Source organism: Elgaria multicarinata, chromosome 17, assembly GCF_023053635.1.
Source record: "Elgaria multicarinata webbii isolate HBS135686 ecotype San Diego chromosome 17, rElgMul1.1.pri, whole genome shotgun sequence".
In the NCBI taxonomy this organism is placed as follows: Eukaryota; Metazoa; Chordata; class Lepidosauria; order Squamata; family Anguidae; genus Elgaria; species Elgaria multicarinata.
The window spans coordinates 16064276-16081980 of NC_086187.1; the positions used below are offsets into that span (position 1 = coordinate 16064276).

The window sequence follows — 17705 nt, forward strand, 5'->3', positions numbered from 1 at the left end:
ACTAACCTGCACTTTGGGGGCATTAAGCCTGGAACTTGGGGAGATATCTCCAAGGCTAAGATTCTCTCAATCCTTTAAAAAAAGCAAGACACTTCCTAAAGTTACTCCTGAAAGCCCTAAGTCCGAGATCTTATTGCTGCCTGAAACAGAGGAGGAGGGAAAATACCACTCTGCTATTTAGTTTGCAGAACCTGACTGAGTTTCCCACCCCTCCCCACTCTTCTTCTTCCAAGGAAGCGTGGGTCTCTTTTTACAAGTCTAGCAGTGTTGATGGCAACACGGCGAGAATACATTAGCCGTGTGCAGCCTTGACTTCCCATTTCTCAAAACAACATCAGACAACATCATCTGTCCTGCAGCCATGCTTAGATTTCTCCTTTTTATTTACAAGAAAAGAGCACTGTTTCATGGGGGAGACATCTTGTCTTCCTTCCCTCCATTCTCAATGTTCTCTTTCCATGTATGCACACATCTTAGTCAAGGGACAGAGGCGAGTAACTCACTCAGCATCCAGGACCACATCCTGCTGGATATACCAGAAAGAGGGACAGAACTGCATTGCAGTTTTCTTTTCTTTTTTTCCTCCCCGAAGTATTTCTTACAGAAATACTTTGACCACAAGACTTCACAAAACATGCTTAGATCAAATCTGAATATTCTTTGAAATCTGCCCATTGATGAAGTTCCAGGCTGGTTGTGAAAATAACAGGGCTGCGGTGTTGATGGCAGAATCCTATACATAGAATCCTAGAATAGAATACATAGAGTTGGAAGGGGCCTACAAGGACATTGAGTCCAACCCCCTGCTCAGTGCAGGAATCCACCTCCCTGACAGTTGCCTCTTGAATGCCTCTAGTGTGGGAGAGCCCACATCCTCCCCAGGTAACTGGTTCCATTGTCATACTGCTCTAACAGTCAGGAAGTTCTTCCTGATGTCCAGCTGGAATCTGGCTTCCTGTAACTTGAGCCCATTATTCCATGTCCTGCACTCTGGGATGATCAAGAAGAGATCCTGGCCCTCCTCTGTGTGACAACCTTTCAAGTATTTGAAGAGTGCTATCATGTCTCCACTCAGTCTTCTCTTCTCCAGGCTAAACATGCCCAGTTCTTTCAGTCTCTCCTCATAGGGCTTTGTTTCCACATGGAGTCCAAAGTCAACCACATGGGGTTCAGTGAGGTTTACACCCAGGTAAATATGTATACAATTGCAGCCCAAACCAATAAATGGATTATAGTTGGGATAGCTGATGGAATGCCCATAGGCATCAAGGCGCCCTCAGACATTTTTAATCCTGCTTTACCCTTCCCATTTCCTCCAGTTAACACATGTTCTTACTGGCAAGTGGAATAGCTGTGAAATAGTTTCTGTTGCTGCCGAAATTAGTGGATTCAAATGTGTTGCTGAGTATGTTGGGGCTCAGAACCCACTCAGACTTTGAGCCAAGTTACCTGCCCTTTGCCGTGCCTTCCATGGTGGCCATTTTGCAGTGGTGCCCAGGACAGTTTGACAAATTGCTAGTTGTGTCCACAGGCCAAAACGGTTGCCTACCCCTGTTGGTGGCTTGATTAAAAATAGAAGCCTCATTCATCAAGGACTGCTTCTCATGGCAGCTTTTAGTAGGGTTTGCAAATCTGGCTCTTTTGGGGCCTGACGAATTTCCACTGCCCATTTGGCTCATCTTACGTTTGTGAGCTGAGTCACAGTTTTCCCCCAAGATTTGGAAACTTCCCCCCTGTAAATAGATATTTGTGCAAATTGCAGGTGCAATGTGCTGAATTTGCACAATTCCAGCCATAATTTGCACAAATCATGGCAGGAATTTCAAATGATGGCCACAATTGCTGCAAATTAAGGAAATTGCAGCTGAAATTTGTGCAAATCCCAAACATTTCCATGCAGTTCGCACAACTTTATATTCACAACCCCTGCCCAAAAATCCATAAGCTGTCCTGACTTGGTGCAGTTTGAATCTGGCGAGTTTGCACAGAAACGAGCAGAAATGAGCTCCATCCTCCAAACGGATTCCTCCAACATCCCTGGCTTTTGATGTTGGGGGAAGTTCTGTGGAGTTCCCATAGCCCAGGGGGCTGCAGAAACATAGCTCAGAGGTAGAGCGTATGCTTTACATGCAGAAGGTCCTAGGTCCAATCCCTGGCACATCTCAGGAAAAGGATGAGATAGTAGATAATGGGAAAGATCTCTGCCTGGGAACCTGGGGAATGCTGCCATTAGATGATACAGGGATAGATAGACTAATGGTCTCACCTCTTCTAAGTCAGCTTCCTATGTCCCCGTAAGGCTGTTGTTTCTGATCTGAGCCACATTTCATGCGGCTCCTCTCCTTGGCCATCCACTCCTCCCATTGGGAAAGGCAGGTCTCAGGGGCCATTGGGAGGGATCCTTTAATGAGCTTGCTTTCCTAAAACAGTTGCCAGTTTTTAATTTTTAGTGCTTTTCTGCATTGCAATCATTAAGGGGCAGACACAAGTATAGCTAACATGCACGGTACGTAGGGGAGGGGAAGCAGAACGGCAGCAGTTGTGGCATCTTTCTCTTAACTTACCACAGCCATGTGCCTTTTTTTTTTTTTGCACTGTCCCATTCCTGTTAATTGCCACTCTTGGAAGCTCTTTTGGTACCTTTTTTTTCCTTTCAAAAGAGAGTTTCTATTACAGTTACGTGTTATAGCCAATCAGGGATCCTATAGCCAGCATGTTATATTCAATCAGGGATCCTATAGCCAGCATGTCATAGCTAAGCAGTTTTGTATACGCACTGAAATCACAAAGCCACATTTGTGAGATTAATGTTTGCTGCCCTTACACTGAATGGGAGAAAATTTTCAGCCTATTTTCCAGCCCCTCAAATTAGGAGACATATTTTGCAGGGGTGAACGTCTTTGTGGAAGCAACTTGTGCCTCTATTTCAGCTCAGTGTTATTTAATGGCTGAGGAAAAGTCAAAGTTGACCTGCTTATGCAATCCGAATGTCGAATTAATGTGCAATGGGCCCCTGAGATAGTCCTCTCTCTAGCCAGCTGTGATGAACAAGTTCAGGTACGCTACCTCTGTACATGTCACCAGCGCATGAGTGAGCAGTGACCATTTAAGCATGGGAGGAAAAAAACAAGCTTGATGAATTGGAAAAAAGAATAATATATGCAGAAAAACCACTTTCAGCACTTTTCTACATGAATAATAAAGCGCTGGAGATATTCCCCCAAGAGACCACAACCATGTCAGTAATAAGAAAAAAGTCTGAAAGCAGAGTTTTGGCTGATGTGTTTCAAAACTTTCCATTAGAAGCCCTGGTTGACATAGCCTTGCTAAGAGAGGTCTATTGGAATTGGTTGTTAGCCTGGCATGAATACTAGGGAATCCTTTTGTTACTGGCTATGCGGTCTTGTTATCCCTAGGGAGTGCAGCATCCTCGCTTCCTAGCTTTTAATATAGGCTGCCAGTTGATAGTGAATAGATATTTCCTTAACAGTCAGTCACTAATTTGTCATTGTCTATCATCATCATCATCATCATCATCATCATCATCATCATCATCATCATCATCATCCATATAGCTCTTTCAATTTTTCAAAGCCCTTCAGATACCTTATTTCAGTTATTCTTAAAACCACCACTCTGAAAGCCATAAAATATGTTAACCCCATGTTGTCCCCAAGAGATGTGGGAATTCTCTTCCAAAATAAATGAGGTAGATGACAGTTACTTCTACACCAGCTGAAACAGCCTTCCCCAAACTTGTGCTGCCCAGTTCCTGGGGGTTGTAGCCCAACAACTCTGGAAGGCACCAGGTTGTGTGAAAGCTGAGCTAGAAAGATGACATTTGGTATTGGTACACATATTGTTGGAAGCGGCTGAACCGGTGTGCAGCTTCCCCCTATGATGAACCATTGAACTGAAGGCTGCAGCTTCTCCGAAAAGAAGCTCCCAGACTGATTCCACATACACAGACTGACCATTTGATCTTCCTGGGCAGGAAGTAGTATATAGGGCTTTCTGTTTCAATTAAATCTTGCTTAAGCAACCCTCATCCACAAAGTAACAGCTTCCAGCTCCTGGGGACCCAACAGCAACTCCTATGGCAGGAAGGGTCCACCACGGGAAAGGTGTGCTAAGAGAAGCTTGTACATAGAAGCTCTCATGTAAGGGGATGATGCAATTTTGGCTGCATAAGGACACAGGAACAAAAAAAGAGCCATGGTGGATCAGACCGAGGGTCCATCTAGTCCAACACTCTGTTCACACAGTGGCCATCCAGCTATTGATCAGGAACCCACAAGCAGGACATGGGTGCAACAATACCCTCCCACCCATGCTCCCCAGCAACTGGTGTATATAGGCTTACTGCCTCTGATGCTGGAGGTCGCACATAGCCATCAGGGCTTGTAGACACTGATGGCCTTCTCCAGGAATACATCCAACCTCCTTTCAAAACCATCCAAATTGGTGGCCACCACCCCATCTTGTGCTAGTAAATTCCATAAGTTAACTATGTGTTGTGTGAAGACATCCTTTCTTTTATCTGTCCTGAATCTCCCACCAATCAGTTTCATGGGATGACCCTGGTTTCTAGCATTATGGGAGAGACACTCAGAAAAAAAAATTGAAGTATATGATGATGCTCATTCCACATTGACCTATTTTGAGGTTCTCCCTCCTGTAAGGTTCCCCCCTAATGTTTTTTTTTTTCTATTTCTGGGATTTCCCCAAGCATTCTGATTCCTTCTTCTTGAGCATGGTTAGTGCCATTTTGTCCATATGATGGGCACTCAGAGAATTAGTTCACTATTAGTATATAGGATATGAAACAAACAGGAGTCCATTCAGTAGAGCTGTGTACGGACACCCCGGTTCGCTTCAGGGGCTGGTTCAGAGCTTTGAAATTGACCCGAATCTGACTCAAGGTACTTTGGGCCTGGTTCACCCCACTTCGGATCTGGATCTGAAGCAAGATCCAGACACCCAAAGCGGGTCAGCCGTTGCGTCTTCCTGGGCAGGAGTCCACCAGACTCCTACCTCTCTCTGTTTGCCTCCTAAACCTGGAGCTGCTGCCACTTCCCAAATTAGCTTGAGACCTTAGATCAAGAAAACCCAGAGTCATCATTTTCATTTAAAATGGTGGCTCTCATTGAGGATGATCCGCTGCTGGATGCCTCAGGTAAGGCCTGTAGATGAGCAGCCAGGGGCTGTGGCTCACCATATCATGGGTTTGGGTCAAGGTGACTTGGGATATGGCTGCAAGAAAGGCAAATGCTATTTTGGGCTGCATTAATAGAAGTATAGCTTCCAAATCACGTGAGGTACTGGTTCCTCTCTATTCGGCCCTGGTTAGGCCTCATCTAGAGTATTGCGTCCAGTTCTGGGCTCCACAATTCAAGAAGGACACAGACAAGCTGGAGCGGGTTCAGAGGAGGGCAACCAGGATGATCAGGGGTCTGGAAACAAAGCCCTATGAAGAGAGACTGAAAGAACTGGGCATGTTGAGCCTGGAGAAGAGAAGATTGAGCGGAGACATGATAGCACTCTTCAAATACTTAAAAGGTTGTCACACAGAGGAGGGCCAGGATCTCTTCTCGATCCTCCCAGAGTGCAGGACACGGAATAACGGGCTCAAGTTAAAGGAAGCCAGATTCCGGCTGGACATCAGGAAAAACTTCCTGACTGTTAGAGCAGTGCGACGGTGGAATCAGTTACCTAGGGAGGTTGTGGGCTCTCCCACACTAGAGGCCTTCAAGAGGCAGCTGGACAACCATCTGTCGGGGATGCTTTAGGGTGGATTCCTGCATTGAGCAGGGGGTTGGACCCGATGGCCTTATAGGCCCCTTCCAACTCTGCTATTCTATGATTCTATGATTCTATGAAGCCTTGATTTGGATTTGGACCAAGGCGGGGCAAATCAGCCCACCGGATTCAGGGTTTGGGGCTGAAGTGGGGCACATCCCTAGTATTCAGCCTGTTGATTGGGTGAAAAAAAAAGTAAGAGGGATACATTTTTCTTTGCTTACCTACTGCTTTTAGAGATGCGTACTTATTAAGCTCCTTTCCCGGTGGCTGCTGTTCGTACGGATTTGTGATCTGCCCCATGCTTGGGAAGGAATGTGGATGCGTCAACTGTGGGAGGAGAGGTGACGTTGGCACCACGTTATTCATCTGTGTTGAATCTGCAGGAAAGGAAAATAGGAAGGGAATCATTGCACTGAAAACAAATCAGAGGCTGCTGCTGCAGTTGTTGAATTAAATGCACGCCTTGCTTCCCACCATGAAAAGCATTTGCAAGTAACTCTCACACACACAACAGAGGAGCAGGGCAGGCTGGTGGCTCCTGTGTCAGTGGAGCCATGAATCCTCCCTGGGTTTTGGTCAGAACTCCAAAGGAGCTATCTGATGTACTGAACATAGTTTGGGGATTGGGTTCAGCACCTTCGGGTCCTTTAGAGTTCTAACTGGTTCTGATTGAAACCCAGAGTGGATTCACCTGCCTATGGCAATGGAGACATTTCTAAGGTTAAATGTCAGGGTGATGTACCATCTGTTAGGCAGACTTGCAGGAATCCAGTTCCAGGAGTCAAATCTGGATCACCAGAGTTAAAGCATTCACACCAGATGGCTCTCCAACCTCTGTGGGAAGATCTCCAGTGAGATCCCACTACTGCACAAGGTAATTGGCTCTATCACAAGAACATGGGAAGAGCCCTGATGCTGGATCAGAACTAGGGTCCATCTAGTCCAGCCTTCTGTTCACACAATGGCCAACCAGCTGCCCACAGGAAACCCACCAAGCAGGACATGAGTGCAGCTGCCCCCTTCTGCCCATGTTCCCCAACAATTGGTGTACGTAGGCATACTGCCTCTGATTATCGAACTTCTTTTACCATTTCTCCTAATATTCAACCAAAATGTAGCCTCCTGTAAAGCTCACTAGAGCTAGACCTGGTCTCTGGGACAGCAAAAAACAACTTCTTGTCTTCTTCTCTATGCCAGCCCTCCATGTGATGGACATTCCTGGATGAGGCTAAGAGGTGGTGGCTTGCCCAAGGCCAGTGAGTTTTCTAGTTGTGTGGGGAGTTAAATCTGGGGCTAGCCCAGCACTTGAACTGCTGCACAACACTTTCTCTCTATAAGAACATACGAGAACATCACAAGAACATAAGAAGAGCCATGCTGGATCAGACCAAGGGTTCATCTAGTCCATCAATCTGTTGAAACAGTGGCCAACCATCTGTTGACCAGGGACCCACAAGCAGGACATGGTGCAACAACACCCTCTCACCCATGTTCCCTAGCAACTGGTGTATACAGGCTTACTGCCTCTGCTATTGAAAGTAGTACATAGCCATCAGGACTAGTAGCCATTGATAGCCTTCTCCTCCAGGAATTTATCCAACCCCCTTTTGAAGCCATCCAAACTGGTGGCCATCACTACGTCTTGTGGCAGTGAATTCCATAGTTCAACTATGCACTGTGTGAAGATGTCATTCCTCTTTAACCCCGACCTGTAAATTCCTCACTACGAGTTTGCCAGAGAAAGAGCAAACTGTTGCTTTGTCATGGTGGTTGAATTCTGCCAAGTTTCTCTCGGTCTCAATGGGAGCATCTGAAGCTTTTGCCACCAAATGGGGAAAAAAAAAGGGTTTCACACTTCCTTTGGCAAGAGAAGTTAAGTCAGTGAGACAAGGAAGGAGCCTTGTAGGGAGCTGGGAGAAGCAGAAAATGAAGCAGGAAACGGCATCTATTACTAAATGTGCAGAGAGAAGAAACCAATGAGAGAGGAAACCTAGCAAAACAAAAACAGTGATTTCAGTGGTAGGGTCAAGGGGGAAAGCCAAAGTCATACCTTTTTTGCATCCCATGGTAAAAGCCCCTTGCAAACATAAGCAAATGAAGATACATGGGTGGAAAAGGTAGTGCCATTAAGCTTCTTCTTCTTCTAATAAAAATCTAATTGCAAAAGTCTGCTGAAACAACTCCTTTCTATACTGACCTTTAAAGATACAGGCCAGGGGTATTGAACTCTGGACTGCCGGTCAGATCTAGCCTCTCTTGAGTTCCCAGTTGAGACTTTTGGGGTGCTGCAGAAGTTAGGGGTGGCCGAAATCACCATTAACGCAGCAGGGGGAGGGGGAAATGCTCTCTTTCTGGAGCCTCCGGAATGCGCGCAATTCCCCCATTGTGTTCATGGTGGCCACCATTAACGCAGCAGGGGAAAGGGCTGGAAGACAAAGCAGAACCATGCCCATGCACCTGCAGGTGGCTTGTGAGTGCTCAGGTGTGGGTACGCACTTGCACCGAACGCATCCAATTGGGTTCGCGAGGGCTGGATGCAGGGGGGTTCACTGCTCTCGCAGACCCAGTTGGACGCTCACGCCATCCCTCCCAGAAGTTCATGCCCCCTTCTGCTGTTCCAACCCCCCTTTCCCATGAACACTCATCATTTGCGGGTTTCCTAGATTTTACACATTTCCCCCCTCATTCTCAAAGGTTGAAATGCTCCACCTAAGTCTTAACTAACGGGAGCAAGAGCTTTAAGTTTTTGTAGCTTTAGTATCCTGGATCCATTCCTTTTGCCTCTGACTCCACCCCTTTCTGCATTGAGCTCCTCCCACCACTGGAACGTCCTTCCCTTAAGCTTCTCCAACACTGACTGAAACAAGTTCAACACCCCTGAGATGAAAGGACGCACAATAATGTTCACATATGCTCCAACTCCCCCTAATGATGACTAGCAATGTTCCGTATGTTCAGGTGCCGCTCTCTGATAAATCTATTTTATGTCAGCATCTGTGCTAGGCATTATATCAGGTGAAAACCGTCTATGTCTGATCAGCGGCATCAGACAATCGCCAACCCCAGGCCGGTTAGGCCTTCCCGTGTCACTTCGCCCCCTCTGGGTTGCACAACACCGGGTGGAGTGAGTTGAGTTGGACTCACAGGTAAGCTGTATCTTCCCACTAGAGCTGCACGGCCCTTAGTGGAAGGATTCAGGCATCACCTGTCACCACAATGGTGCCACAGAATGCTCACCATCCCTTCCCTCTAATCGTGCCCACCCCTAACAGCCTAAATAATTGTGACCGAATTATCCTGTTGCCAAATACAATTTTCCTTAAGACACTGTCGCCCGACTTATAGTGGGAAGTAGGCGAAAAAACCCATAGCCCCAGCCAATCAGACAATAGGCCAAAATTTCCTACTTGCCCCCCCCCCAAAGGGTGACCAAATGAACCCACACTGCATACAGGGAGGGAGCCTCAAATGAGAAGGAGCGTTGGGGTGGGTGCAGCCACCTAATAATGGCTTTACTGCCCCTCCCACCACAAGTGGTGCCACCATGTCACCCATCCATGGGGACAGGGCACTTCACTCATTTTCCCCGCCCTCAACTGCCTTCCTATGGTCACATGCACATGACACGGGGGAAGGGCGTTTTCTAACATCTCAGTTCCAACTCTGCTTCTACCCTTTGGTCTTCGGGCTCAAAGGCAGACAAGATACGCCAGCGGTGTTATTTTAAGGCCATCTTTCTCTGGAGCTTTTCTGAGCTCAAAAAGGATCACATCCAGGCAGGGATGTGATGATGACCCACTTCTATTCTGGGCTGCAGGAAAGGCCTTTTGTAGTGAGTCTATGTTACTAGCAAAAGGACAGTAATGAACCATGTACATTCCAGTACATGAAAGTAGAAAGGAGGGGGGAATGAATGGACTGTGAAAACTTTCTTCTTTCTTTTTAAATGTCCCCAATTCCAGGCACAAGAACATAAGAACATAAGAAGAGCCCTGCTGGATCAGACCAAGGGTCCATCTAGTTCAGCACTCTGTTCACATAGTGGCCAACCAGCCATCGGCCAGGGATGAATAAGCAGTACATGGTGCAACAGCACCCTCCTGCCCATGTTCCCCAGCAACTGGCGCATGCAGGCTTACTGCCTCGAATACTGGAGAAAAGACACAACCATCAGGGCTAGTAACCATTGATAGCCTTTGCCTCCAGGAAATTATCCAACCCCCTTTTGAAGCCATCCAGATTGCTGGCCATCACTACATCTTGTGGTAGAAGTAGAGAAATATGCTAAAAGGTATGTACCAACAGAAATTACAGGGGAAAATCGGTGAAACGTATCGCAGAACATTTTTGTGTACTAATAAAATCTCTCAGTGGTTCACAATATCAAAAATACAATATTAAAAACACAGCATTAATACACGGCATTAAAACATGGCATTGAAAATGTTTCCAAGTACAGTGAAAGAAGGAAATCAAGGAGCAGGAAAATGGAGCTGCAGAATTAATTTTCTTACAGTCCAGGGAAAGCCTGGGTGAACAAGTGGGTTTTCCGGAGGCGTTGAAAAAAGTCATCTCATTTTCTGCCTCCTGAACATCGTACGGGAGGGTTTTCCAGATGGTGAGTGCCGTATACAGAAGGCCTAAAGACTAAGATGGCTGGCTACCCTTTTGGAAAGTGTTTCAATTACCTTGTTAGCTTATGGGGGGGGGGAGGGAATAGCGTAGTCTGAAGTACCCAAATACTTCCTTCTCCATCTTTCTTTCTTTGGTCCCCACCTCCATTATGTCCAGTCTGCTTTCAGCAAGAGACGCTAAAGGACATGTTTCTGTTTTACCTGCCTGGGATCTAAGAGCTTTATCACACCAGCGTTATACTGTGCAATCACTGCAAATTGCATGCAAAGGACTCAGAAGTTTTCCAGTTCATAGTCTGCTTTGATTGGGAAGTACTCCCATGCATCCTGCCTTAATTGTGCAATAAAGCCAAAAGATTCGCCGTATTTAGCCCGTGCATTTTGAGCGTATCTTCCGAGCCGCCGCTACGGCGCAGGATTTTAAAGAAATGCTTACATCTGTGTAAGCTTTAAAGATAAAGACACCAAAATTGGCACAGTAATAGATATTAGGGAGAGCTTTAAGCATACCAAATTTGAATTGAATTGGGTAATCCATTCATTTTTTATGATTTTTTACATTTCCCCCCTTAAACTCACTTCTTGGTATGCAAAGGATCGCTGTTGCCCAGTAGCAAAAACAACAACCGCGAAAGCTTAGCGCTACGGGGATAATCCGAGGGAAGCAGGTATGTGGGATGAAGCTTTAAGTCATGCTATGGCCCTACCTAGTAGGGGTGTGCACGGACCCCACGCTCCGCTTCACTTGCAGATCTGCGATTTTCGGAGCGGGCCACTTTGCCCCGCCCCGCTCCGCCCACTTCCGCTCCACTCCGCTCTGCTCGGAGCTCCGGATCCGGATCGGAGCTCCGTTTCCCCCCCCATAGGGTTGCATTGAAAGCTAAAAAATTATATAACTTTTTTTCTGTTCAAGTTAGAAACCTCATGTTGGGCACCATGACACCTCATGGGGGTATACACACGCACGCCAAGTTTCAAGGCAATCCCATCATCCCCTGATTTTTGGGGAATTTTTGAAAATCGGGCACCCCATTCACACCCCTTGGGATAGCTCCGTCAATTTGCATGTTAGAAACCTCAAACTTGGCACCATGACAGCTTATCCATGTGTCCACATGGACACCCAGACTCAAGGCAATCCCATCATCCCCTGATTTTTGGCGCAGCTTAACTCACCCCAAATTGTCCCATTCTACAACTACGTCAATTTGCACGTGCCTACTACCTAGCCAGCTGCCCAAGCCTGATCCTCCAAAAATACTCTCGGCCATCCCACATGGCTTGGGTTTCCTGACCCCAGCATCTTGGACAAGATTTCTGGTAATCCCTTCTGTCATTAAACCCATTCGCATCCTGATGAAGCCACCCATCCACCGAGCCATCAAGCTGCCGGTCACATGCATGGAGGTCCGTTGGAATTTCCAGAGCTTTTGCACGAGGCAGGTCCTTTTGCAAATCCTCTCCCGTCTTAGTCACACTCCTTTGCTTCTGGCAGAGATTTGCTTCCTTTTGGTAATGTGTTTTTCTTTTCCAGCATTCAGAGGTGCAAAAGTCAACAGGAAAGTAGGAAAACAGAGAACATAAGCACAGGAAACAAGCTGTATAAGGGAGGGAAGAAAAACCAAGCAGAGAATTTCCTCTTGTGCTCAGTTTTAGTCTAGACTCAAAAAGACAGCTATGTTTCACTGCTCTCTTTCTTCTTATTTCCTGCTCTTACGGAAAACCCCATTTCTGGATGTTCAGCCTTTCCGAGACACATATTTATTTCTCCTTCTCTTTTATATTTTACTTTGGGAGAAGGTGGTCCTCCTACCCCTGAATTTAAGGTTTGGTTCCGACTGTTCAGTCTTATGTGTTTTTCCATCGCTTCGTCAACAGGTAAAAAGGTGAATCCGCTTGTAAAAAAATAATTGTATTTATTTATTTATTTATTACATTTTTATACCGCCCTATAGCCGAAACTCTCTGGGCGGTTCACAAAAATTTAAACCGTAATAAAACAATCAACAGGTTAAAAACACAAATACAAAATACAGTATAAAAAGCACAACCAGGCTACCATGCAGCAAAATTGATATAAGATTAAAATACAAAGTTAGAACAGTAAAATTTAAATTTTAGTTAAAATTAAGTGTTAAAATACTGGGAGAATAAAAAGGTCTTTAGCTGGCGACGAAAGGAGTACAGTGTAGGTGCCAGGCGGACCTCTCTGGGGAGCTCATTCCACAACCGGGGTACCACAGCAGAGAAAGCCCTCCTCCTAGTAGCCACCTGCCTCACTTCCTTTGGCAGGGGCTCACGGAGAAGGGCCCCTGTAGATGATCTTAAGGTCCGGGCAGGTACATATGGGAGGAGGCGTTCCTTCAAATAACCTGGCCTCAAACCGTTTAGGGCTTTAAATGTCAATACCAGCACTTTGAATTGGGCCCGGACCTGGACTGGCAGTCAATGAAGTTGTAAAAGGACTGGCATAATGTGATCTCGCCGGCCAGTCCCTGTTAGTAAACGGGCTGCCCTATTTGTAGCAATATCATGTGGCATCTCTGCTAAAGTTTTGGCTAATTTATTTGACTCCCTCTACTTTCTACAACCATTTTCAGCAAAAAAGCAAACAAAAGCAAAAGAAAAACAAGCCAACAGAACACTAGAGATGTCTGTTGCCAGGAAATCCAGCATTTTATTTATTTTTTGATCAGGAAGGATTACTGCTGATGGATTTCTGAATCCATCAGAAATGGATTCCTGCGAGCCAAGCCAAGGGTTTCTTCCCAAAATCTGGATCTAAGAGATCAGGCCAGCTCACGGGAAAGCAAGCCATAGTCGTGGGGGAAGAGGTTGCTAAGCTGACCAAACCTTGGTGAGCTTCATAGATTCCTCTGACATCCTTACAGCACGAGACGAAATAATAGAAGTAGCTAAAACGCAGGAATCACAAAATAATATAGCATAAAACCAGCATGGACACTGATAAAGAAAACTATCGAGATTCACATTCATGGATCTCTAGGAATGGTGGAAGACGCTGCAATGGATTCGCATGAATTCGGATTTCTATGAATCTAATCCAAGCACTCTACAGTGGATTGAGTTTTTTTTAAGGATTCCTATGAATTCCACAGACTTACAGGCTGGTTTTTCTTACTTCTCGGAATTCTATGCAAATTCGTTATTCCAAAATTCAAAAGTTACCAGATATACACTACTGTTTAACAAACAAACAAACTTTTTATACATTGCTGATCTCTCTTCAGCCTCTGCTGCGTAGCAATCTTTTGTGCGTGTGCGTGTGTGTTCTGCTGATTGATAGTATACTGAACTTAGAACGATATGCCAAAAGTTACATGCCAGTGAAAGTTATGTCAATTGTGGTGGACTTTTGCATGTGCTTTCCCAAAGGTAGCGAAACATCCAAACCCATCAATCAGCAGGAGGCAGAGCAAAAGATGCCTGAGAGTCCAGGTTGCCTGTTCGTCCCTATGGATCTCCTGGGCTAAAGGTCTACTAAAATGGAATTTATTTTAGGCTTGCCCAGAATGAATTGAAAGAGGGAGCTAAATGGACATCCTTGAAGCAGAACATTCCAGACAATACCTTATTGTACATTCCCACCAGCCAGACCTCAGATATTGGCCGGATATGCAACAGGGACTCTACAGCTGATCTTCTAGAGCAGCCTTCCTCAACCTGGGATGCTCCAGATGTGTTGGACTACAACTCCCAGAATGCCCGGGAGCATTCCAGGTTGAGGAAGGCTGATCTAGAGGGAGGCAGGCTTCTATGGCAAGAGGAGGGCTGCAACGAAATGATAGTTTATTTTGTTGTTTATATGTATAATCTTGAATGGTTGGTTCAGAGTTTGCTTTGTTTTTGGCCAATTCTTTTTATTACAAGCAATGGTAAGTAGGGGGGGGGGAGTGGGAGTTAGAATTAGGGTGACCACAGGAAAGGAGGACTGGGCTTCTGTATCTTTAACAGTTGTATTGAAAAGCGAATTTCAACAGCGGACATTTGTATGCCTGCAGCACCTGGTGAAAATCCCTCTCTTCGTCACAACAGTTAAAGCTGCAGGAGCCCTGCCTTCTTTTTTGCGTCTGGCCACTCTGCAAAAGGTGCTGTTGTGCACACTGGAGGCTCTGGAAATTGCACATTTCCCCCTTTGCGTAAATGTGGCCTTTACAGCTGCCGTTTACAAAACGGGGAAGTTACGTAATTTTGGGAGCCTCCATTGTGATGCACAATGAAGGTCTCCGGATGAGGGCAGACGGCTGCCAAGTGCTCCTCAGGCCACACAGGGGCTCGATCTGTGGAGCTGTGAATGCACTGGGGGTGCTTGACTGCGTCCAGGAGGGGGCGGACGTGGGGTCGTCCATTGGACTCCTGGATCCAGTTGGGTGTCTGCAACATCCCTAGGAAAGTTAGTCAGCCTCACAACTTCGTTCTCCACCATATAACCACGGCCTTTGCTTGGCACCTCAACGCACCATGCTGTTTTGCTGCGATTGGCCCGTACTCTAAGAAACACGAACATTGATCAATATTGCAAAAAGAGGAAATGCCTGCAGTTCCTGAGCCTTGAGTAACAGTTACAAAGCTCTCTTAGGAAAGGAGCTCTTTATTCGGTGAAGCAGACTGTGCTTGGGGATTTCAACTGAAATTCAGAATGCTCCGCCCCGCCCCCACTCCATTCTGGTGGAACCGCTGGCTCAATTGAAGATGCTGACGGACCGCGGATGGAGGCAGGTAAGGGAGAGGAGGGCGGGGGGACAGCGGCAGGGCCCGGTAAACCCCACTTACCTTTCCGGCGGAGCTCCGGATCGAGGCGAAGGATCCACCTTCACCTCGATCTTCTTCGCCACGCTCCACCGGCCCCCCAATCCTCTTCGCCTCCGCCTTAAGGGCAGGCGAAGCCCCCCGCTCCGCTCCTGCTTCTACGGTCCGATTAGAAGCAGAGCACATCCCTAGTGATTATGTGCTCCACATTGGGTTCCTTGGAGGAAAATAGGTGGGATATAAAAGTAGTAAATGTAATAAATAAATATATAAATAGCATGGTTTCTTTCTTTTTTCCTAAGTTTTTTCTCTTTTTGCTGCCAATGCCCCCCAATGCCCCCCCACTGTCCTCACAACAACAACCCTGTGAGGTGGTTTGGGCTGAGAGTCTGTGACTGGCCCAAAGCCACCCAGTGGGTTTCCATCTGGAACCCAGATCTCCCAATTCCCAGTCCGACACTTTAGCCACTAGACCACACTGGCTCCTTATGTGAGGAAGGAGCATAAGAAGTTGAGAAATTCACCCTTCTTCATCCTCGTGCGGTGTACAGTCTTGCACAAATAAGATTCACTTGAGATACTGCCCTCAAGCATAAATAAAAAGAGCAAGTATCCCACTGGGTATATGTGATTGCATTAACCCGAACCGCTGGCAGCATCTTTCATCCTTCAGATGGGGCAAAATTTACACAGAAGGCAGAGAAATAGGAACCTAATTGCCCATTAGGAAGTCTTCCAGCACAGACAAAACCCAATCATCTAATAGATATCTTCCACCTCTCGCCTCTGCGATTCGACGACCAGGGCTGTCAAGACTTTCCTGCATCCATTTTGCATTACTTGTTATTCCCACGGAGGAACGAATGCCCTTTGGAAGCCATCCGGTTGTCAACAAAGGCGAGGCGCAAAGGGCAGTTTTGTAATTTTTAACTATGCTTCTGTCCCATTGGCTAGAGGCTGGGGAGAGGACCTGACCTTTCTGGTGATGAATGAAGAAAAGCAGACATATGGATTAGTCGTAATCGTATTTGGAATGTGTTCATCTAAATGCATCGCCTTTTTGGGGCATAACATTAAGCATTGCTTCTCGCTAAACAGCAGCTTTCCCCAACCTGATAACTTCGAACTGTATTGGAACAAAGCTCCATTATCCCCAAACAGTGAGGCCACTGGCTGGGCTGGCTGGGCGTGATGGATGCTGTAGTCCAACACATCTGTAAGGTGCCAGGTTGGGGAATTCCAAGCTTACGGAGAAATTTTCTTCAAGGATTGATACACCCTCACCGTGCCGTAGAAAAGAGCTCTGGATTTTGTATTGCATGCTCCCAACACTTTTTACAAGTTGTGCTTTTCACAAGTTGTGTTGTTTGGCATTTTCCACTGTTAAGGGGTGGTGACGGCCAACAGAAAGCTCTGGCGTGGGCTGGTCCATGAAGTCACGAAGAGTCGGAAGCGACTGAACGAATAAACAACATGGGTTATTTCCCCCTCAAACCAGCCATCTTGAGAATCCATGGTTTGTTGCTGACAAGCCACCCTTGTGGAAATGTCCTGGGTTCAGACAAAACACTAACCCATGGTTCAACAACAACCCACATTCAACCACTGAGTATAGGTTAGCGTGATGTGTGAACAGCCCCAATGACATGATCAGGAAAGCAATGGGGGAAAAGATATTCTTTTTTCTTTTTGTGGGTTGTGGCAGGGAGGGAAGGGAATCGTTTGGTTTTCCAAGCATAGTTTGCATTGCAAATTTTTCCAGGGTGGTGTTGTAGCAACGTTTGGGTAGCCAGAACTTCAAAGTGGTGAATAATTCAACACAATGTTGACCTTTCTGACGTTCCCCTTACATAACGAGGGCATATGTTTGACAAAAGGTCTCAAATCAGTCAGATTATGTTTTTCTAGCACAAGACCAGAAAAACTCTTCTATTCCTGTTTTGGGATATTAGCTAGAGACTGGGCAAAGAGAAGGTTCACTTTGTTTCTTAGTCCTTTCTATACCTAAGTGTGTAGAGGGACCCAGGGGAGACAATTCCGGGATTTCTGGCTTCCGGGATCATCACCCTGCATCCAAACGGCCGTGCAACATCCTGGAATTAAAACTTTGCGGTTTTAATTCCGTATTTTAATCTATATCAACTTCTGCTGTGTGGTTTTATCCTGGTTGTGCTTTTTGTATTGTATTTTGTATTTGCGTTTTTAGACTGTTGGTAGTTTTGTTGTGCTTTTCATATTTTTAATTTTTGTGAACCGCCCAGACAGCTTTGGCTATTGGGCGGTATAAAAATGTAATAAATAAATAAATAAATAAATAAGTGAAGAGAGATGTCGCACTTGTCATGCCCACCATTTTTTTTTTAAAAAAAAAACAGGACCCAGGAGTGCACTTTCACCCCAGTGAAAAGGTAAGTATTTTTTTTCTTTAAAAAAGCCTCGACCCTGCTCCCCTCAATGTCCCTGGACTCCCCCCAGCCTGTCTCCTTCCCTCTGCTGCTC

General features: G+C 46.1%; 1 protein-coding gene across 1 annotated transcript in view; it reads right to left on the reverse strand.

Annotated features, from left to right (window-relative positions):
* SHISA9 (shisa family member 9) overlaps positions 1-17705 on the reverse strand; it is a 260887-nt gene that overhangs the window by 21744 nt on the left and 221438 nt on the right. The window contains exon 3 of the mRNA XM_063143021.1: positions 6024-6179. Within this exon, the coding sequence (XP_062999091.1) occupies positions 6024-6179 (156 nt within the window). The remainder of the gene's footprint in view (positions 1-6023; positions 6180-17705) is intronic.